Source organism: Papaver somniferum, chromosome 9 (assembly GCF_003573695.1).
Source record: "Papaver somniferum cultivar HN1 chromosome 9, ASM357369v1, whole genome shotgun sequence".
NCBI lineage: Eukaryota > Viridiplantae > Streptophyta > Magnoliopsida > Ranunculales > Papaveraceae > Papaver > Papaver somniferum.
In genome coordinates, this window is record NC_039366.1 from 12996534 (window position 1) to 13019602 (window position 23069).

The following is a 23069-nucleotide window of genomic DNA, read 5'->3' on the forward strand; positions in this document are numbered from 1 at the left end:
TTTTTCACCATCTCTGACTCTGAGTCTCTATCAGATTCGCCACCACCACCACCACTGCTGCCACCACCATCAATTACTAAGAACAAGTCCAAAACATGTAATTCATTCATTTGGTTTTGGGTAATTTCAAATTTGTTTGACTAAGTTAGGGTTCTTAATGATTAAATGCATGTTCAATTAATATGTTTAATTGCATGTTTGAATCTGATTAAGGAGAAGATGGTGGAGCTATTACAGAAATTCAACAGGAGATAGAGATTGTGGTCAAGAATGAGAATATTTGATGCCGAGAAGAAACCAAAATTCTGATGGGTTGGATGCAAGTGTTAAAGCCAACAGATTGAGTTTGAATTTATTGTGAATGTAGGTATAAACTCATATTGAAATGTTTTCATGAAATAAGTACGGGTTTTTCAGAAATTATGTTTGGATCTAGTGAAATTGGGATTTTGATATGAATCAGTAAACCAGGTTTTGTCTAATTGATTGACTAAACTAGGATTTTATTTAACTATTTTTCTTTTGGATTTAGATGATTTCGGTATTTTATTTGATTCAGTAAATTAGTGTTTTGTTTTAGAGATTTGTGATTACCGCGAAGATTACAAGATCTTGAGGCCGTGGTTTTGATAGAAGGTTACACCATATGTGGTTTTATTGAACTTGATCAGTGAAGAGACTGTATACTTGATCATGATAAACTTAGTTAATTATTATAAACTTATAATTATAATAGGCAAAAATCCAATATCGGATTGGAACCAGACCGGTCTTACTGGTATATGTACAAGTACAAATACAAGTACTTACAGTAGAGAACCAGTCAACAAGAAGTACAAGTACCGGGTTTCTAAAAAGTTCGGACAATGCCGGCCCATGAGCAGCCTCAACGAATGTAAAGAAATTGCGCATGCGGTGGTCTTTATTGTTTTTTTTGACGGTCCGTTCAACCTTTTTGTGATCAGTTTGGTTCATTACAGATCCGTCACATCTAAATCCGGAACTGCCCTCATCAAAAATGTGGTCACTTTAAAATTCGTCCACTCGGATAAAAACGCGTAACGGCGGAGAGACGTAATTTATTCGAGGGAGACAAACGGTCGGTTCTATCCACTATGGGGTAACCTCAGTATTCTGAACCGTAGGATATTTAGAAAATCTTACAAATAAATAAATCCCAAATTGCAGAAACTCTAATCAGACTTCGAAATCTCCTGGTAAATGATTTTCTTTCCTCCTCCTCCTCCCTCTTCTTCTTCTTCTTCAGATATTCTTTTGGTTTGTACTATTACATTCGACTAATTCATCTCTTCTTCTTTCTGTTCTAATTAGAAATTGGGAGAGCGAGGAAGCACAGATCGCAAGTGAGTGATTTTGAAATTATATAAGAGTTTTTCTTCAGCGATTTTCTACTGATCTGTTACTTCCTTCCACTAATTTTCATCACTTAAAAGTTTTTCTTCACCTGATTCTATCAAATTTGCTCGATTTGGAAGACAATTCCTGCTAGGTTACAATTTTATTGTTTGTGCTGTAGCCTGTATGAGTCTAGGTTTTGATGGATTTGCCCTAATTTGTTGATTGATTGATAATAAATGTGTTTATAATTGAGGTAAACATGAGAATTTTGGTATTATTGACAGTTTTTGAGTTTGACAAATTGTGATGCCCTTTTTAACATCTTTCTTGTGAATTTCCAGGGGAAGTGATTTTTTTCAACATGGATGTTGATGATGATTGGAGAACTCACTTAAGTGCTAGCTCTAGAGAGAGGATTTTAGGAAAAATGTAAGTTGTTCTTAAGCTTTGTTATTATCTACTTCTGATGCGTAGAATGAATGGTGGAATAAGTTTTGATCTTGCTGTATATGCAGTCTTTATAAGTGTTTTTGCTGTATATTTGCTATAATTGGTTTTATTGAATAAGGGATGTAACTTTGTCACTTACAATGATGTGAACCAGTTCCACGAATTTACCGGGCTAGATGAATAGTTAACTAGACTAATATGGAATAGTTTATTAGTATATGAAAACCATAATTGTATTACAAATATTGGGAATATCCGTATCTGCAACAGCGTAACAATTCCTGTATCTCTCTTTAAGTTGAATCCTGTACGTTATGTTTGAAGATGTATTCCAGTTTTGGCAAGAATGTTTTAGTATAGTGAACTTGATAGAATCACATAGTGGAACACTTGTCACAGAAATAAGTAACGAGACGATGGTGTATCATCTTAAGTTGATGTATCATTCTTTGAAGTTCACATTCGAATTCCCTTTTTCGTGGTGATCAGTACAGCAGAGGTATATGTTAGACGAGTGCAATAATTTGTTCCATAGTTCGCTGGAGCATTATATGTGATAGTTGAACCAGTGAATTCTTCTATCAGTTTCATGTCAATCGTTTTGGGATTAACATAAATTTGTACTTAATTTGCTTGGTACTTGTAAATATCAAGAGACAGTTCAATGACTTGTAAAGTTTGTTATATAGGGTTTCATGTTTTGCTTATCAGATCAAAGTTACAAGTGAGAGATTACACTTAAGTTTATTTAGTACCATAATACCTTTTATTTCTCGCGATCTTCATAATCTTTTCCGTTAACTAAATTACATATTTGTTCCACTCAGACCCTGCTTTGCAATTTTCTGTTAACCTTCCAGTGGTTTACAGCCAATAGATTCTATGCAAGTCTAAATTTTGTGCGCTGAATTTCATATTATTATTTGCTTTACTTATGTTTCAGATGTCTGTTAGTGTTAATTACTTGCTGCATATGTATTCTAATTTGATTCGGTGCACATTACTGCTTGGCATGTAGACTTGAAACTCTTAAGAGGGTTGCTCCTCATCGCCCTGAGGAATTTCATGCAGTAGAGTCGATTGCTAGACGATTCGAGGGTAATGTGTACAACTCTGCCACAAGTCAGGTATATGTTTTACTTGACTGATAATCTTTGTGTATTTCTGTTCCTGGAATTTGTCATCTCCTGAAATCAATGTAGAAACCCTAGAAGAATTTGGCATTTGAGAAGGGGGCACTTTTAATTAGGCATGTTAGATTGACAGATAGGTACAAATCGTCAGACCTAGAGACTATCATACAAATTACTATAGAAAGTAGCAGAATTCGGGTATATTACTCTTTAAAACCAAGAGTAACTGAAAAAATGAAATATTGCATCACCTATTAGTTCATTGGTTCAGCCCGTTCCCAACAACTTGATCTAATTATACAATCCATACACAGCGTCCTTCGCTTTTATATTAATGAAATTGTGTCGAACTAATAGTGAAAAGAAGGTTCCAACCACTTGAATTAAAAAATTAGACAAACCTCCTGAATACCCTTTGCGTACCTTTCTATTCTGGTGTTATTCAACTATGTAGAACTATAATGATAATATGAACTACTTGAAGGCTTGATAAATTATCAACAAATAAAGACCAGCAGGATATAAGCATCTCTTTTCATCTCATACTTACCCTGCATAATAGTTTGCTGTTTTTATATTATAACCTCCTTGTGGCTTCAGTAATAGTACTTTTAGTATTGTTTCCCGAACCATTTAGGCTCTGTGTTTAATACAAGAATCTTTAAGATTTTCAGTCAGATTACCTACGGAGAATAAGCTTGAAGATGCTGACTGCAAGCTCTCGAAGCTTCCGAGTTAACTCTTCCACTGCTACTACTACTACCGCTGCTTCTGCTTCTACATCCGCCACTACAGTAGCAACGGCTGCCACTGCTGCCGCTGCTACTAATACTACTACTACTGATTCAAATGAAAGTCGCGTCACTAGATCAGGTAAAACATCGCATCAGCTGTCTACCTATTTTATCCACAGTCTAAACAAAGAAGTTATAACCTTGTATCCAAAGAAAAGATCAAAAATTGAAATTTTAACCGCTTCAAATGTTTTACTTGTTTATTTGATAGATGTCACCCCTCTATCATAATTATCATATTTATTTTGTTAGCTTAATCTTTGTGTTTATTTAAGCATTTTCTGTGTTTCCACCCAATGATTTAGAGAAAGTGGCACACATATGAGTAAACCACACAAGTCAGCTAAATAACGCCCTGAGCATGGTTCACTAGAAACTTGAGAATCTATGCAACTAGAATCCTTATCTTCATTGGGGAAAGTATACATACGGGATATTGGTAAACTGTTGAATGCATTTGTCGGGTTTGGCTTTGTTGAACTTCAATGTGATGGGTTTTGTTGTGTATGAGAAATCCAAACAAAAACAAAGAACCCTTAACTATACTCATATGGCTTGTCTAAGATGCAGGACGCCTCCCATTTCTTTTCTATGTTCCGGGACAGTTTACTGAAACGCCAACAAGTAAAAAAAGAAAGGCCGGCATCCTTGAACCAGAATCAGTAAAAAGGAAGTTATCAGTAATGGAATTTGGTGACTTCCTTGGGAAATCTGGGAAGAAGGTTGAGGAAGCGGATTCGATTTGCCCTGTATGCTTGGACTGTTTGAAGACAACTGACGAGATTAGAGAGCTGTCTAGTTGCTCTCATGTGTTTCACAAAGGGTGTTTGGATATGTGGATTGATAAGCAACGATTCTCATGCCCATATTGTAGAGCAGATCTCTGAAGTGTTCACTTCCAATGAGACGCATGAAAATATGGTTTATGAATTGGGAACTTTGTGAATTGTATAAGAACTTGAATTTGTAAGAATACATAATATTGAAGCTGGTTAGCGTTGTGTATGATGCGGTGTCTAGAATTGGGAGTCAAGTTAGCATATAGGACGGTATTGATTATCCACTTCAAGCAGTACTGTAGGAATTCATAGATTGTAATTTTATTTCCTTCCTACAGAATGTCAGCAACTAATTACACCATCCCGAGTCCCCGACCCATCCACTGCAAACCACTTGGATTGATGTACATTTACTTTTCATCTGTGCGTTTCTATTTAGGTCCGGTAACTTGTCAAACCTGTACTTGAATCTTTCCCAAACTGAATCAATTGTTGGTTATTGAATTTTGATATCTTATCCCTCAGGTACTGAAATCTTGCAACGATATCGTGCTATATTTTGTGATGGTTGTAATCCCAATTACACAATTCAATTAGGTCCAAATCGAGAATTCGGAGTCACGATCCATCCGTGTGAGGGAAAGGTCCCTTCTCCACCACCCCAACCCACACTCACTACCTATCCTGGTAACGGACTCGAGACTCTCCCCGCCGTTGGATCTATATCATGGAATAGACCCCGGTCAACATTGAATAACTTCCCTAAAACGAGTGGCTAAAAGTTGGACGGTACTCTAATCGAAGAAATCCGGACCCTTATTCATCGAATCCTGATTTTGGGCATACCAAAATCTTATTAGGCATACCTAATAAAGACAAAAAGGATGTGAAATAACAAAATCAGAAATCCCCTTAACCAATTTTTTTTAATAACAAATCTTCCTTTTTAGGATTAGTGTTAATACAAATGATTAGTTAAAATAATTCTGATTAGTGATTAGTTTTAAGATTATTTAGTTAGATTTTTTTGGAGAAGGAGAAGGGGAAAATGAGAAAAAAACTTGTATTTGATTAAATGGATGAGGAAGGTACACTTCTATCTTATGTTTAATTTCACTTTTGTAGCTTAAAATCATAAAAAGTTTTGTTGTTTTTCACTAAGGTTCGGCGAGTCTGGAATATGTTCGGCTTCATATATCAGCCGAACCCACCTGGATATTGACAACTAATGAACAGTGCGGCAAGCTGAAAGTGTTATTGTTATGAGCCATCTGGATATGTTTTTGCATTCAACGATTCCAAATTATACTGTTCTAAATTTTCGTTTAAATTTTTGGGAATGAAATTTTTGATTGTTCGTCATCATAATTTCCACCCGTTATACTGATGGTGTGGGTTAGGCATGAACTTTCTGGATAGTTAGTGACGAAATTTTTGTTTACATCGTTATGTAATTTACGGTTTTGAAGATTTCTTTTTTGACTGATTTTATATTAATATTATTATGTAAACCTAGTTTTTTTTTTTTTTTTGATTTCTTATTTCTTAGAGCTTTTACTTACGTTTCATTGTTGTGGTAGGTACCAATTATCACTATGGACTCTCACACCTTGTTTGTTTGCAGATGACTCATCTAAGTCATCGGGATCTGAGTCGTCTGGATCTGAGTGAAATCACCTGACTCATCTGGATCTGACTGACTAAGGTCCGGGTCAGAAAATATGTTTGTTTTGCGAGTCAGATCTGACTCAGCTGACTGGATTTTTTTGGACAGCAAATGCCCTTGTGCACATTTCAAACCATAACATTTATCACTACTGAAACATCACAAACTGTTCCATTCCAGTCTAAACAACTTCCCTTTTCGATGGAATTAAACATATTAAGCATCATAAAACAATAAAGTCTAAAGATTAAAGTCCTACAAACATAAAAGAAGCAACAAAATCTAAAGGAGACTAGCTATCTCATCACGTAAGTTGTTCATATATATCTGCTCTTGTCGTCCAAACAGACGAGGTGCATTTTCTTCCGTTTCCGCTTCCACTCCGACTTCCACCTGTGTCTCATTCATATCAAATGTCTCATTCTCATATTCTTTAAATAGCCAATCATCCAATGCATTACGACGTAAAAATTTTTGTATTGACATGCAAGCAATAACGATATCTCTTTGAGTCTCAAATGAGTAAGAAGGCATTTTACTTAAGACGGGAAATCTTACTTTCAATACTCCGAATGCTCTCTCAATCACATTCCTCAATCGAGCATGGGCTTGATTAAACTTCTCCTCTTTTGCCGTTGGAGGTACTCTTCGGTAATCACCTATCCAATACCTTATGTTGCGATACAGACACATAAACCCTTGTGTATGAGAGTACGCAACATCACATAGATAGTATTTGTCTGCAAATTTTCAACAAAAACATTATGAAGTCATGCTGATGAAACTGCAGCAAGAGGTAACATATATGATAGTCCAAAGTAAGGAAAGAAAAATGAAACTGAAGCGTAAATCAATAAGGTATGACAATGCGAATGACCAAAGTGTAAAACAAGAATCCCTGTCAACTACATTGAGCAATATTATGTGGCAAAAGAGGGGAACCATGACATCACACCCTCATATTAACTTATTCATGGCATGGCCAATGTAATGTTTACTGAATTCGAACAATCCAATCTATGCCAAACCCAAAAAGAATGATCTTAATTCCTAAGTAGAGTTCGGTATTGTGATCAATTTCCTAGTTATAATGGCAGCACAATTTATTTTTCCTACAATTCAAATATATAAGAACGCGGTGCACAAGAATCTAAATAAAATTGAGTAAAGAAAACAAACCCAATGCAGAAAAATGGGACTTCAAATAGATATATTACCTGGTGGAGGTAAAGGAAACTTGAAATATGGATCACGCACTGCCTCGGTCAACACTCTCGAGTCATGAGCAGTGCCTTCCCATCCAACCACTACGTACAAAAAATACATATCCCAATCACATATCGCAAGCACGTTTTGGGTACATTCTCCTCTTCCCCTTCCTCTATACGGTGTTTGCTTCTCGACTGGAATGCTCGCACTAATTAGAGTGCCATCCAATGCACCAACAACACCTTTGAAAGCACCTTCTCTGAGATGTTTATGCCTTTTAGTTATAGCTAGCTTGTCAAATACATTAGATGGAGGAACTAAAACTTCAGCAGAACAAATCTTCATAGCACCCAACACTTCATGAAAATACTTACTAACCGTTTCACCCGAATGTTGAAAGTGATACAAAATTACACGATTCCTACGGTTGTGCCCAATTGTATATAAGAACATTTCCATCTTCTCCTCTACTTCTATATATTTACTATCCTCTAAAAGTCCTTTGGCTCGGAACTCATTGCATAATAGGGTAAAAGGAACCTTACTCATTCTCAATAGGTTGTACATATTCTTCGGATTTCCATCTAACAGGTCTTGGGTGAAAGCCTTTCCCGTTAAAATTGACTTCTTGTACTTCGGGTGTACACGTCGTTTATCCTTCTTAAGTTTCTTCACTAACAAGCATAAAACTACTAGTTGAGATAATAACGTTTTCATTTTCCTGAAAAGACCAAGTAGATGAAAGAAAATCAATTTCAATACAATATTTAGTAGAGATTGGTGTACTCAAGTAGATGAATGAAACTCAATTTCAATACAATATTTAGTAGAGATTGGTGTACTCAAACAATACCCAATACCCAATTGCACATATACTTTTAAGGAATCCAGCAAACTCAATTTCAATACAATACAAGCATTCATTCACAAACCTATATAAGAAAATGAGTACTTGCCTGTATTTAAGTTCTCCCATTCTCTAAACCCTCTTCCTTGTAGCCTTTCAATCTGCAATGAAATGAAAGCAAAAGGTTAAAAGCATAAATAAGAAAATAACCAGCAAGCAATTGAATGTAACCAATAAGAAAATACGGATTCATTCATTAAACATTCACTCATTAAGCACAAATAAGCACAAATAATACTGATTCATCCATTAACTTCAATAAATACTCATTCAACATTCAACATAAAATAAAACTCGAGTACGTAAGTAACAAACACGAATGTTTTGCAACCCTAACATCTCTAACTATTTCTTAATTTCTCAACATCTCAGTAGATGAGTATTCAAGATTTCTCAACGTTCTTTTAAAAATTTGTGTACAAAGGCAACACGACGCTCATCTCTTTTCAAACTGACAAACAATTTCTACCAACCAGGCATCTCTGAAGCTTTTAGAGTTATGCTCAAATACTCATCCATTGTGATGCAATCAGTCTCAAGTAAATTATCCAAAGCTTTCATGAATTTGGCTGCGCTATCCTTTTCTAGAGCAAATTTCTTATGTTGAAGATGAGTCTCCATCGATGTTACAATAGAACAAACTTTCTCAGTTAATAGATCACTTGATTCTTCCTCCATTTCCTTCTTCCTTTTCCTGCCACTCCCCTTTGCATCGAGACTAGAATCAACCTCGTTGTCATCCTCATGATTTTTTTCTTTTCCATGACTTGTACGAGATTCAGATCCATTATTTGAAACCCCTGCAGTTGTAGAAGTTCCAGCTGAACAAGGAGGTTCCACTCTTCCTGGCGTATCTCTATTAGCTCTAGTGGAGAATTTCCCATCAAATAAATTTTGCAACTTCTCTGCATCTTCCAGCCCCTTGTTCTTGAATTGACTAGCGTTTTTGATTGTCTGCATCAATTAGAAAGTAAAAATCAATAAATATGTTCAGATGTTTATACAATCAAAGTTATAATTAGATGCACCAAACAGAACATTACCGGTTCATTAAGATTATGGAAACATTTAACACGGAAGATGCACAAAATAAAATTAGTACCAAGCAAAGCCCCTTAAACATTAGACCTTTTCACATATATGGATATACCCTTGTTATTGATGATCTAAAGGAGCACATAAACCTAAAATCACAGGACAAGGTATAATTTTAATTTAGACTTAAAGCAAGAGAACTAACAACTAATTGGTCTAATTGAAGTGGCTAACTGGCCCTAAAGCCAAAACACATTGCCTTAACTGGCTTAACCTGATGGCAGAGCGGCATTTAAAGAAAAACAACGATAGAACTAAGCCAGACCAGGGCTTACAAGCATAAATTTAATTCAATCATAAAGTCCAAACAAAACTGAAATAGTCTCTTACCTTGTCTAATTCAATCCATTGCTCTTCGCTCCAATCAAATGTGTTCGTCTCCGCGTTATTCCCATGGCCGGTTCTTGCTAAGAGACGGGACCAAGTGACATATTGGGTTCGCAAGTAATCCCTGTGGTTTCTCAACTTTTTTTGTGTGATGGTGCAGTCATACTTCTCAGAAAAGAACTTGCACAAATTTCTCCACGAAGTTTGCTTCAAACAAGTTCCAGAAAATCCATACTCAGTAGCTTGTGCCAAACACTGGTCAATAAATAGCCCTCTAAATTCTGGGACGCTCCTAAAAGTTATCTTATTTGCTTTCTCATCTTCCTTTTTCTCCATAGAGAACTAGCATAAAGTAAAACAAATACAAGACGTAGGTAATTTGAAACAAAAAGAGTGTGCTAACTTTTGAGAATTACCATACAAAGTAATTTACCACTAGGCATGATCTTTATGCATTCAGGATATACGGGTTTAAAATGAAGATAAAATATTTGACAGCGAAAAGTAAAAGCAATGGTTGGCACCAGATCCTCATTACTGTCCTAATATCAAAAGAGAGATTCGCCAAAAGAATGCAACTAAAATCACAACTGCTGACCATTAACTCAGTTTTTCCTTCCTACTTTGACATGCCTACTGAAATCACTAGCTTGAAAATGTATGAAGAAACTGACATGACAAAAAGAAAAAAAGGTTTTAGCAGACCTTTACCCAGCACCCTTTCTTAGATATCATTGACACAACAATTAGATGTTATATTGTGTTTATGCACGAAGCCAAATACTATGTAGCAACAAATTAAAATGTTCTTTTATGTTACCGCGAAACACAAACATGTATATTTTAGAGTTTTTCACTCATTCAATTCCATATACACCTGTATATCAAATAAATAATATAGCAAATACTACTCCAATTGCTTTTAACTTATAACTAGATATATAAATGTAACAAATCCAATAATGGAAGTCATAAAAAATGACATCAACAATTTCTGGTTAAGCTAACTGATCTTGACTCAAAACTCTCAATAATCTTTGAGAGGTAGGACATGACATCAAAATCCATATAAGATGACATATTCTATCATGCATAATGATCAAGTAAAACAGTTCTCTCTTTGACATTTTCACAAACAGCAAAAAGCTAACAAAAACAACCATCAAATACTCAAAATTAGCATATCAAAAAAGAAACCCAATATTCCAAAATCATCAAAAACCCGTATGAAAATGATAGAAAATATATGGATGTGAAATTATACCTGATGTCGATTCTTCTAAAACAAGCTGATGAGTTGAAAGTGATAAGTTGAGAAATTAGTTGCGAGTGATGAAGCAAACGATCAGTAAGAAACTAGTAGATCTATTAAGAGAGGGATGAAGAATATAACTCTCTGAGAAGGAGATCTAGGTTTTTCCCCAATCTTCCATTTCTGCTCTCGATGGAAAAACTTGACGGAAGAAACGAGGAAAAGAAAAATGAAAGAAATCTCTGATTTAAAGGATGAAGGGTATTTTTGTATATTCTTGCGACTCGGTGGTTTGAGTGACTGAGTCAGTGGCATCTTCACACCTGACTCTATAGGTCCCGAGTCAGGGGTTGGCAGCGAGTCAGCTTGTGAGTCAGGGGTTATAGAAAATGCAAAACAAACAGTCTGACTGCTGACTCAGCGCGAGTCAGGGGTTGACTCATACCCAGACGCCGAGTCAGCTGCAAACAAACAAGCTGTCAGTCGGTGTCTCCTGAATATAAATCGGAAAATGGGTCATTTGTCCAAATATTTTTAAATCACGGTTCAAATGGACGGGTAAAAAATAGTTTGGGTGAAATGGCCAAAAAAAAAGAGTAAGGATGAAACTAGGATGAAACTGGCTTAAGTTTCATCCTAGCTTAAATTTAAAAATAGCAAGGATAAACTGGATACATCCTGTTTAAATTAAAAATAAGAAAAAATATTTAAAAATAGGCATGATGAAATTGGTTACATCCTGCCTATTTTTACATTTTTGGCCATTTGAACAGTATCAAAATCTAACTGTCCATTTCACCCAGGAATTGTTGATTTTGGTTTTTTTAACCAATTTTGTGAATATAAATCTGTAGAGGAATTGGAATGTACACTGATCTCTGAGATTCTCGTGGGATCATATCATCTATTAACAGAAAAGCTTGATCTTGAAAGAAAACTGGATGAACTTAAGATACGCTATTTCTTTCATTACTTATTATTTTATTTTTGAGTGACATTTGAATTTTCTGCAATACTTATTTGCTTTGACGTTTGTTTTCCATTAGGTTTTTTCCCATGATCTTAGACCCGTGGATGCGCATCAGACAGCAACAGCTGACGAACTTGGGCACTCATATAATGAGGCACTTGCAGTAGATAAAATTAGTTCTTTAATGTTCGGCTTACAATTTTCTCTGCAGTTTCTGTAGTACAGGTGTTCGTCAATTTGAACAAGTACTTCAATTAACGTAACTGGTGAGAATAAGGACAAGTTGGCTTTGAATGGATTGCAGACTTGATAAAATAAATATATAAAAAAAATGCATTCGGTTTGTGTTATCTCTTCTTGTCATTCAGACTATTTTAATCATTTAGTGGTCCTCTATTCCAGTTTCAATCTCACGGGTTTGTTTAAACTCAAGATTTAATTTCATGACACCATGTAGGGATTCCGTTCAAGTGGTAACCTGTTTCATGGCTGATCACGATAAGTGCCATGATAACGCACTGAGTCGGTATAACTCTGATTAAAAATTTGGTATTTAGAAACAGGGAACCATTCTAAGTTTCTGGTGGCTGTACGTTCTAGTTTAAACTAACTGGTGACAGGGTGATACTGCCTTCGCCATCGTAATTGTATCCATTGTAGTTGGGTTTGTGAATGGGTTTTGTGTTCTTGGAATGTTTTGATCCTTAATTTTGGTTTTTCATTTTTGAAAGGTAAAAATATGAAAAGTCACGACCCTTGTGGTGACTGGGACGTGTTCTTTCGTGCAATCTGAAGATTGTTCATTGATGATGGTGTGAACACACTGATAATCCACTAAGAACTTTGCTATAATGTGCAAGGAAAAATAGTTCTGACAAAACTATTTTGTCCACAAAGATTAGTTGTTTCGTAAGTAGTGGAAACATTAACTGCTGAGACACTAGTGGCATATTAGAGAATTTGCATGGGTATAACCTGAAACGTATGGGAGATTCTGTTGGAAAAAAATGAGCCTATTGTTCTGGTCTCATGGCCTTTATGGGAATGGAACTTACAACTTTTGGGTCTCTGACAGCACTTACTTATTTTCTTATGAACGAATGAAAGAGAATCTTTAGTCCCACATTGAATATGATTAAAAAGGAGTTCCACTGTATAGCTATTCCTTTATAAATAGTTAATAAAACAATGTGGGTGGAACATGTGGGCTAGTCAACCAAGTTTAATTTTTTTGGAAAAATTTATTTGCTAAACATTTTGAAAAACAACTTAAATTCTGTCTTAATTGTAGGGGTGTGACCTGGTGTAATTTATTTTCTTAACAAAAATATTTCTTAAAGGGCTTTATGTGCATGGATGACAAAAATTTTCTTACAGTTTTTGACTGTTTTTATGACCAAATTATGTCGACATCATGCAACATTATTTCGCTCATTAGTGTGCATTGATTTCACCCTCTCCGTTTGCCTATAAAAAAGAATTCGACTTCTTCATTCCAATTTGTGTCCAGAAGAGTTACTATCCTCTTCTTTTCGTCTCTCTCCATCTGTGTGGTCTCTTTTTTTTCTTCTGTGCAATTGTTGTTGAGTTCATAAGAGTGGGCAAGTATTGTAGTGCTAACAGTACTTGCATCAGACAGTTTTATCCTGGATACGACTTGACCACATGGTATAGGCATCACTCATTTTTGAGACGTACCGGTCAACTATCGTGTTAAGGACAGCGTGTTGAACACGTGACTCTGTCCTCTGTTTTTGTTAATTTGAGTGTTTCCTTAAGCTTTCTAGAAATTTATTTTATAACATTTTCTTTGAGTTTTATTTTACAGCTGCATTGATTCAAGTTTCTTTCTGATAAAGAATTATAATGATTTTGGAAACTAAACGGGCTCCGTAAATTAATGTGTTTTCATCAGAATAACGACCATGTGAACTGCAAATTTGAAATGTATCATTGTCTCATTTGATCATGTCTCAAATTTCTGCTCTTGGAAACTACTGTGTTGTTGCATACGTTTAAGGCTTATTGCAATGCTTGTCGAGTACGTGTATATACGTTAATGTTCAACATTCATTCAGTATAGAAATGGATTTTGGTTTGCCATCCATTAGTAAGTGACTCGACTACAGTGAAACTCTTTCAGACTGTTTAACCACACTTTATTTCTAGCGTGTGGTAAGCCAGTAACTATGAAGTGTTTACAGGGACGGATGCTTAATTGCCAGTAATCAGGATCATTGAAAGAAATGTATTCTTAATTGCCTTGTATATGAGGATACTGTCAGAACATCATAGTTCAGTTCTTAGATCCCTGTTACTTTTGTCTACCAAGTGTTATTTAGTGATTATTCCAAAATAATATATTTTGGATTGGTGTTTAATTCCTAAGATTCCTTTGATAGACGAAAGCATGATCAATGTCGGTCTACTGATTAGACGGACCGATGAAGGCAGTTTATATTTTTTGAATTTGAATAAACTGTTGTAAAAAAAAAAAACAGTTTTATGTGAATAAAAATTAATAGTAAAACGGTTTTTCCAAAAACAAAAACACCTACCAAAATTATTTTTTCGTTTTTTACAGGATAAGTTTATCTTATATGTTTTGGATTTGGTTTAGGGTTTTATGTGATGTGAACTTTTCTTCTCTTGCCGTGCGTGTAGAGAACTTCTTCTTCGTCTTCTATGTTTGATACGAGGTTTTAAGTGCTAACGATTTGTGAGTTTTCCGCTGTCAAGTTCTAGAAGGATAAGTTTGAATGTGTTATTCAAGCTTGTTAAGATTGTTGTATGTTGGAGACAGATGTACCCGTAGGGCTATAGCATTATCTTTTTCAGAGTATAGCCGGGCATTTTTGTCTTAAGGACAGTATGTTGAACATGCGCCTCAATCTACCATTACCATTTTCTTCTTTCTATGGTGTTTAGCAGGATGTTCAAGACACTAACAGTTGACTAAGGAGAAGACACGAAAAGTCAAATAAGTGCCTCTTATATTATTTAGTTGTTTGATTAATTTTTAATTGTTATTCCCCAACAATCTTAAGACAAGATATTTATCATAATAACAATTAAAATTGTTGAATCGGGTTTAATAACTAGGACTAGTAAAGAGGACTAGTAAAGAGTACTGTTGGACTTTTTGAACCCTAAAAAGAAAAGATACTTTTCGGGTATCTATATACAGTGGATAATAACACCTTATTAATGATAGGATGTTTAATAGAGATCGAGCATTCTCCGGAATCTCTGTTTCGACAATTTTTTATCTAACATGTTGGTATATGATAAGATTGAACTTTTATGTCACGTAGGTGTTTTGGCCTTACCTGTGAGAAGGTTTTTCCTCTTACAAATTTGAAAATTGAAACCATCAAAAAATTTCACGTTGTTTGGTTAAGCTCTTAAGCCAATTTTCTGATCAGTTTCATGATCTAACTATCAGGTGGGCGAATATGATAATGTTCTTGCATCTATCAGTTGTGTTCTATTTTTTGGTCGGCAGAAAGCTACCTAAAATATGGTAGAAAGTGATGACGGCAACAAGGGTATTGACGTTCCAGTTTGATACACATATAAAGAGATGACAAGTTTTGTACAGGGAACATAGAACCTTGTGTTTCTTCCATTGGTTGGATAATCTCCTTGCGGGTCTTGATATCCAATGGAGATGATTGGCAAGAAATAAGGAGAGTAAACGAAGAAAAGTTGTTGTGCTGCAGTTGTCTCATATACCAGTTCTTGTGGTGTGATCAAAGAGCTCCTGCATCACTCAAGTATTTTCTTAGTGATACCGATCTTATCTTTGTTGGATCTGGAATCAAAGCTGATGCCTACAAGCTAATGGTTGATTATGGTTTGAAGGTGTTCGAATTTTGGTCAGCCGAAAGCTACCACCACATGCCTGGTACCTTCAAAAGTGAATCAACGTTTTAACTTTATACTTTGGAGAAAGATATGACAGCAGCAAGCATCATCTGGTCTAGTATCTACACGAGGGTTTCGATGTTCCGACTTGATATATACGCATGCTAAAGAGCGGACAAGTGAATCCCGGAACCAATCGGCGTTTTCGAAAGGAGTAAGTCCTTGTGTTCATTCAACTGCCATAATCGAATGAAGCAACAAGTAGGGAGTAATCTGTACTAAACTTAGTAGATACCATAGGTGATTATTACTCTAAGATTGGTTTGAATTTGCAGAGTTTATATGTCTGTATAAATCCTTGCCAGACATACAAACAAGACGATCAGAGGGTCAAATGGTGGCCCAGTGTTCCTCATAGTGGAAATGTGATACGAGTTGAGGACAAGAAATTCTGTGAGGTTGAATGTACTTATGGGGTACAATTCTGTTTCAGTTTCTCATAATTGAATACCTTGCGAATTTACTTCAAAAGAAAATTATAGTATTGCGGATTCTAGTCTCTCACACAAATAAGTGAAATGTTGCTCCAATACATCGGAAATAGTATTCTCAGTTTGGAAAGGGTTGGATGGTGGAGAATGTCTCTTACCTAAGTGAATAGATGTGATAAGAATGACCATCACAACAAACATATTCTCCATACGGTGCAACACCAGCTGCTTTTGATGATGAGTACACGCAACAACCACCTCATGTTTACGCTCAGCTAGGCGCCCATTCTGGTTATAGTCAACCTGGTGCTCAGGAAGCACCTGGATATGCTCAAGGTGGTCAGGTTGGTGGTCGTGTGCCATATGGGACTACTCAAGCAGGTTACGGTGAGCATCCAGTTCCCAGTAGTAGTGCGGGCTACCGGTATCCTGGGACTATTGAAGCTGGAAACAACAATTATCCTTATGAATTGTTGGATGATTTTTCAGCTTAATTAACAATTAATCTCTATGTTGAATCCCTGAATTGTGCTTGTATAATCTATACTAGGTGCCACATCGGAAAGCACATAAGATCTTGTTAGTCAGGTAAATAAATTGCGTGCAAAGATGAGGAGATGGATGCGGGAACTGGAATACTAGATTGTGCCAATGAAAGTGAGTCCTCCATTATGCGAAAATATACCTGGCGGTACGTGTAGGTTAATTCACCATGCATCTCCTCATGCAAAGGTGCTAGGGAACTCACGTTAGGCTTTATAATTATATGATTGTCTTTAAGAAGTTTCGTAAGTTTGTACACCTTTAAAGTGATGTTTTGTGCTGAGAATTTCAACGAAAAGAGATGAGGATCATTTTGTGATGATTAGTTGTTGTACCCATTGTTGCTATGCACTAGCTCAAAGCAAGAGGTAAGCCTTAACTAATTTTAAATCATCTAAATGTGGGGGGCTATTAGGCATAGGAATGCTTAACGTGTTCAAGGCCTTTTGGCCAGTTTGGTTGCAAACGTACATATAGAATTTGCTGGACATTGATGCATATTTTGAACTTTGAATTTTTGTTAAAAATTATTGCTTGTGTGCGATTCAAGGGATGCTGAGTTTTGTTGAAAAAACATATTGCTCGATTTTTCTTTGTCAAAGAAATCAAGAAATCCCCTTGACTTGTTTAATTCGATGCACCGCAGTGCTGATAGCATACATAATGTTAATTAATTTGATTCTGACCAAGTTTGTCAAGAATTCGCTATAGGTGGAGGTGCTGATATCTATGATCTATAATCCTCAACTGTGAGAGTTCGCAGAGATATGAGATTATGGACCATTTCAGGCAGCGGTGATCTAGATAAAAGAGGTAATCAGAGATTACTTTGGCTTTTTTTTTACAGTACAATAAGTTTCTTTACTGTATGCGTTAATTGGGTGTAACTGTGTAACGATACATAAGTAGTCGTAGTGGTGGTATCCTTGAAAGGTTGATCAAGATGTGAGACAAACTACTAGGTAAGAAAACATGAAGTGTACCTTATACAACCGGATTGTATATATATGTTAGTGAATAATGCATATATTTCTGTATTCCGTTGTTATATATTTTACAACCACTAACAAATCTAAGATGTTGAAGATTTGGAAGGAAACTAATGTGTTTTGACGTGGTCTAAAGGATCAGTAAGTAATCAAATTTTTTTTGAGGAAATAGTTTCTGTCTAACGTGTTTATGTGTTGTAAACAAGATGTGCATATCCGCGTTTACCCTGGGAAATCACAGGAATGCTCTGACTAGAGGTCGAGAGATTGGCTGCATTAATCAAAAACAAGGAAAAATCAAATAAGCCAAAGTTATTGATATTTAAATCATTTATGATGGAAGTGGTTGATTTGACGAAACTGACGAGCTCCCCAGATCTCCGCAACAACAACAAAAAAAAACGTTAGAAAAACAGACTGAATCAAGTGTTCAACACGCTGTCCTTAAGACATTAGTGCCGGACTACACTCAAGAGTGATGTTATAGCCCTCACAGGATAGATATCTCCAGTATAAAACACCCTACTACACCCTCCTACTAGCATATGTAGTAGATGCTCATCTCGAGCTTGACAACTCCGAAAAAAACCCTTAAGGAAGATCGCGTACGCTTGAGAAAACAATATAAGATATTTTTTTCCTTGGCGGTCCATCTAAAATATAGAGCAACCCCTTTCACATAGATTTTACAAAAGTAGAGAATTTGTTTATAAAATGGAAAAATACAACTTTTGAAGAAAGATTCCGTGATATGGGACTAAAAAGTTTATATAGTCTTAAAACTACTAAAAATGGAAAACTCAACGATGTGGGACTAATAAGTTTTTCATTCACAAAAGAAAACAATGAAGTATAATTTTTATTAGAACTTTAAAAATCATTTTTTATTAATCGTTTTCCAACAATCCCCCACATGAATGAAAACTCAATAAAACATGAAACCACAAATAGGTCTTGGTAAATAAACACCCCAATCCTACGACCGAACTGACTGAACAAACCGACGGATCGTGCATGTAGAAGTTATACTAGCCATTCCAACTTCCTCTCTCAGACTAAATTGCGTTGACTCCAGGTTCATACTATGGATTGCAAAAATCATATATTATAGATATTTTTCAGCTTTAGTTCCTCACAAGTAAGACTAAAGGTTCCTTTCCCCAAAAGTGAAAACGCATGAACTAGTAAACCCTTAATGACCCATAGGTCCTAAGTTCCAGTAATACCAAAACCATCAAAACGAAAATCAAATAAAAAACGCAGGAAATACCATTTTAGGAAAAGGTGTCCATGAGGTCTTGAACCTTTGCTTAGTGAAATATTATCAGAACTACTTGCTAGAGATAGTGAACGCGATGTCTTGAACTGCTAGTGTTTGATGTAATTCGCGATAACAACCGCAGATGATATCTTCAAGGTTGCTGCCAAGCTCGTGCCATTTTTTCTAATCTGGCCCTGGACATATCCTATTTTTCAGAATGCTCTAGAGAATCGAAGCTCATATTCTCATAGGAAGCGGCCCCACTTCCTCATTCAGATAGATGAGCTTTCATAAAGAGTGTTACTGCTACACTCCACTTTAATCTTAAATTGAAACAATAAGAACTTTTCTTATCAAGTTTTTAAGCATTGGGAAGAAGTGGTTTAGGGTCTGCGCCAGCCCCGGGATGAAGCGTCTTACATAAGAGACTTTTCCTATCAACTTTTGGAGCTCTGTTTTGTTCTTAGGCGGCGACATCAAGATAATGGCCTCGGCTTTAGCGGCATCAACCTCAATCCCTTTACTAGTGACCTGATACCCCAAGAACTTCCTTGTAGTGACTCCAAACACGCATTTGGCTGGATTCATCTTTAGGTTGAAATTCCGACATCGCTGGAAGACTCGACGAAGGTGTTGGCCGAATTCTCCTCGTTTTTTTGCCTTAACAATGATGTTTTTTACATAGATCTCGACAATCTCATGATTTATATCATGGAAAATTGACGTCATCGCCTGTTGATAGGTTGTGCCAGCATTTTTCAAATCAAAAGGCATGACGGCATAGTAGAAGTTTCCTATGGCGTGGAGAATGCTGTCTTGGTAGCGTCGCTTTCCTTCATTCTTACTTGATTATAACCACTTTGTCCGTCCATGAACGCATACATCTCATATCTGCATGTTGCATCCACCGTCATATCTATGTTAGGGAGAGGGAACTCATCCTTCGGGCAGGCGTGATTCAAATCTCGGAAGTCCACACAACAACGAATTGTCCCATTCTTTTCCCAACCGGTACAATGTTTGCGAGCCACGTTGGGTAGTTTATGGGTTTGATGTACCCTGCTTCTAGCAACTTCTTTACTTCGTCTTTGATTTGCGCCTCGGTTTCGTAATGGAATTGGCGTCGAGGTTGTCTTATTGGCCTGCTACTTGGGTTGATCTTTAGCTCATGACATACCAAGGTGGGATTCAAACTAGACATATCTTCGTACGACCAAGAAAAAACATCCTTGTATTCTTTCAGCAATTCGTGTAACTCACGACTCTCTTCATCCGATAGGGCTGCCCTGAGCTCTATCCATTTCGGGTCCTCTTCAGTCCCCAAATTCAGTCTTTTTGTTGCTTCTACTACATGTTTGGGCGGCGCATTCTTCACCATCCTTTCCCAGACGTGGGGAGCATCCTCAACCTTCAGAGTTTCAATCGCCTCTTCGAGGTTGACTTCTGCTGTCGAGGCCTCCCCGGTTAATTGCTTTAATCGGTAAACATGGCGCGCATCCGGGCGGGATACTTTCCAGAAGCGTCGTTTATCTGATTCTGCATAGTCTTTTTTCCGTCCTTGGCTGGATCTCCCTTCTTGATAAGTCGTGTCCCAATCTGGGATTGGAATCAAATGGATGCGAGTTACTACTTCGCTTGGTTCACTCAACCCATCGAAGAAAGCCGCCTTTGCATAGCACGCCTCGTCAGCGGATAAAGGGTTTTCAGTGGCTCAGACTCTCTTCTGGTTTCCCTTGAGGAAAAATTTGATACACTGGTGATAAGTAGATGACACCACTCCATGCTTGTGCAGCCATGGTCTCCCTAATAAGATATGATATGCCGTGTTCACATCCATCACATGAAAGGGCTCAATTGCATTTGTCGGACAAACCTTAACTTCGAGATTAATCGTCCCGATTGTGTGTTGGCTTAATCCGCCAAACCCCTGGATCTTTGTTTAAAATTTCTTGATTTCGGACTCCTTCCCGCCTATGCTCCTCAGAATGTGTAAAGGTATCAGGTTGAGTGAAGCGCCAGTATCGATGAATGCTCGTTTGAAAGTGTCTTTTCTCACTTTGGCGGTAGGTACAAAGGTCGTGTATGGTCACTATTCACCGCCTTGTCTTCCTCGGTGAAGGTTATATCATTGGTAGGGAGTGGGTACTTCCTATCTAGGTAAGCGCTCACATCTTCCTGGCTGCGATCCTAGTCAAGAATATCGAGGCCAAGTGCCTTTGAGTTGCGTCAAAGCCTAGAGCATTGAAGAAATTTGCAAATAGCGGCTTTTTCGGTACTGTCTCAGCTATTTATTCTGTCGTACCGCCCGAGGATACTGCGTATATTTCATCATCTTCGACCACATCCATCGAGCACGCCCCTTCTCTGGGATCATGAGTTAAAGCTGCTACTCCGTGATCAGGTAGCGGGTTGTCTTGTATATCATTATCATCCCCGACATCTACCTCACCATTCTGTTGTTTGTTGTAAATCGCCCACTTGAAGGTTCGACACTCCCTAGTGGGATGATCTACCCTTTTGTGAAATAGGCAGTAGCGTGGATTGCGCTTATCTACTTCAGTAGGGTCCTTTCTAGGTTCCGGGAGAGTGATGTCGCCATTTGTGATCCATTCTTTTAACAGTCCAACCGCCTGTTCATAGGAGCATGGGAAATCAGGCGCTTCTTGCTCTGCTCTCTTCTTGCCCCGTCTATTATCATTCCCCGGTGTCCCACGTCTCTTAGGTGCCCCCGAGCTATCTTCTTTAGCATATGCAATCGAATGAGACCAGTATTTCTTAGACGCTTTGATTTCTTCGTTAGTCGCATCAGTCCTAGCAAACGCTTCTTCGAGATCGGCGAACATTGTTATCTGGGCATTCTCAAACAATCGATGCGTCTTTGGATCCAACACGGATATGCAGATGCCTACCAACTCTTCTTCGGATACCTCCGTTCGGCACTTGAGAGACTCGCTCCTAAAGTGTATTGCAAAGGGTTTAAGTTGCTCTCCTCTTCGTGGCCTGATGTTCCCCAAGTCGGAAATATAAATCTTCACAGGTTTTGAGTAAAACTTTTGCATAAACGCCCTATCGCATCTCATCCCATGAACGTATGCTATTGGGTTTCAGAGAAACGTACCAAGTGAAGGCATCTCATGTTGGGGTCTTCCAAAACTCTCTCATGCACACAATCTCGTCTTGGGCATATTCATTAAGCGACATGGTAAAACGGTGCATGTGTTCTGTCGCATTATCGCTTCCTTCAAACAGTTTAAACTTCGGCGTCTTATACTTGACAGGCATTGGTCTGACCAGGATCTCAGGTGGGATAAGCGATGTTATGGTGTAGGCACTGGCTTGGGTCTCAAGACCATACTTTTCTTCAAATAGTTTAGTGAACTTCCCATCTGTCAAGGCTTGCTCGTCAGTCATAGTCTGCCTAGCGGATTAGTTGGCTTGTGATGGCCCTTGAGGGGTTCAGAACCTCTGATCTTGATCAAAATCGCCTCTGTGGTTCAACCGAGGTGAGTCAGAGCCATCTCCGTGATTCTATTCTGGCGGCGGGTCAACAGTTGCTAGTCTCGCCAATAGCGCTTGCCTTTGTCGATCATTCTCCTCTATATCGAACAACATTTGTTCTATTTCAGTAAGTGGTCCATATACGCGCGGCTGAGTCTGGCGCGCGAATCTGTCGGTGTCCATGCGATGGATCGTGTGCTAATCCAGTGACATATTCTTCCACTGTGGTCGCTAAAATGTACACAGTAGAGAATATACAGGGTACATATAGAAGTAGGATGTAGAGACTAGTTCCCGGAAGTAGAACACGATTTCCCATAATGATATCACTAAGTTTTCTCATTGGGAAAGGACCCCTATTTATAGTTATTTCCTTAAATGAGGATGTCAGGAATGTGTCCTTTCCTACCTTGTCTTATCTTGCTACTGCCTCTCCTGACCGAACAACTGCACTTGTTCTTCTAGAAGATTTTTCCCTC

General features: G+C 37.3%; 1 protein-coding gene across 2 annotated transcripts; it reads left to right on the forward strand.

The window, feature by feature from the left end:
- Positions 1-1108: 1108 nt before the first annotated feature.
- Positions 1109-4875, forward strand: LOC113310661 (uncharacterized RING finger protein P4H10.07-like). Of its 2 annotated transcripts, none has more exons than XM_026559396.1 (6): positions 1109-1217; positions 1333-1364; positions 1701-1788; positions 2828-2936; positions 3617-3815; positions 4301-4875. In XM_026559396.1, the coding sequence occupies exons 3-6, from the start codon at positions 1721-1723 to the stop codon at positions 4621-4623; spliced, it is 699 nt and encodes a 232-aa protein (XP_026415181.1). In that variant the 5' UTR covers positions 1109-1217; positions 1333-1364; positions 1701-1720; the 3' UTR covers positions 4624-4875. The 2 variants fall into 2 exon arrangements, with proteins under 2 accessions (XP_026415181.1, XP_026415182.1); XM_026559397.1 differs by having other exon boundaries at positions 1113-1217; positions 4307-4875.
- The last annotated feature ends 18194 nt before the right edge of the window (positions 4876-23069 follow it).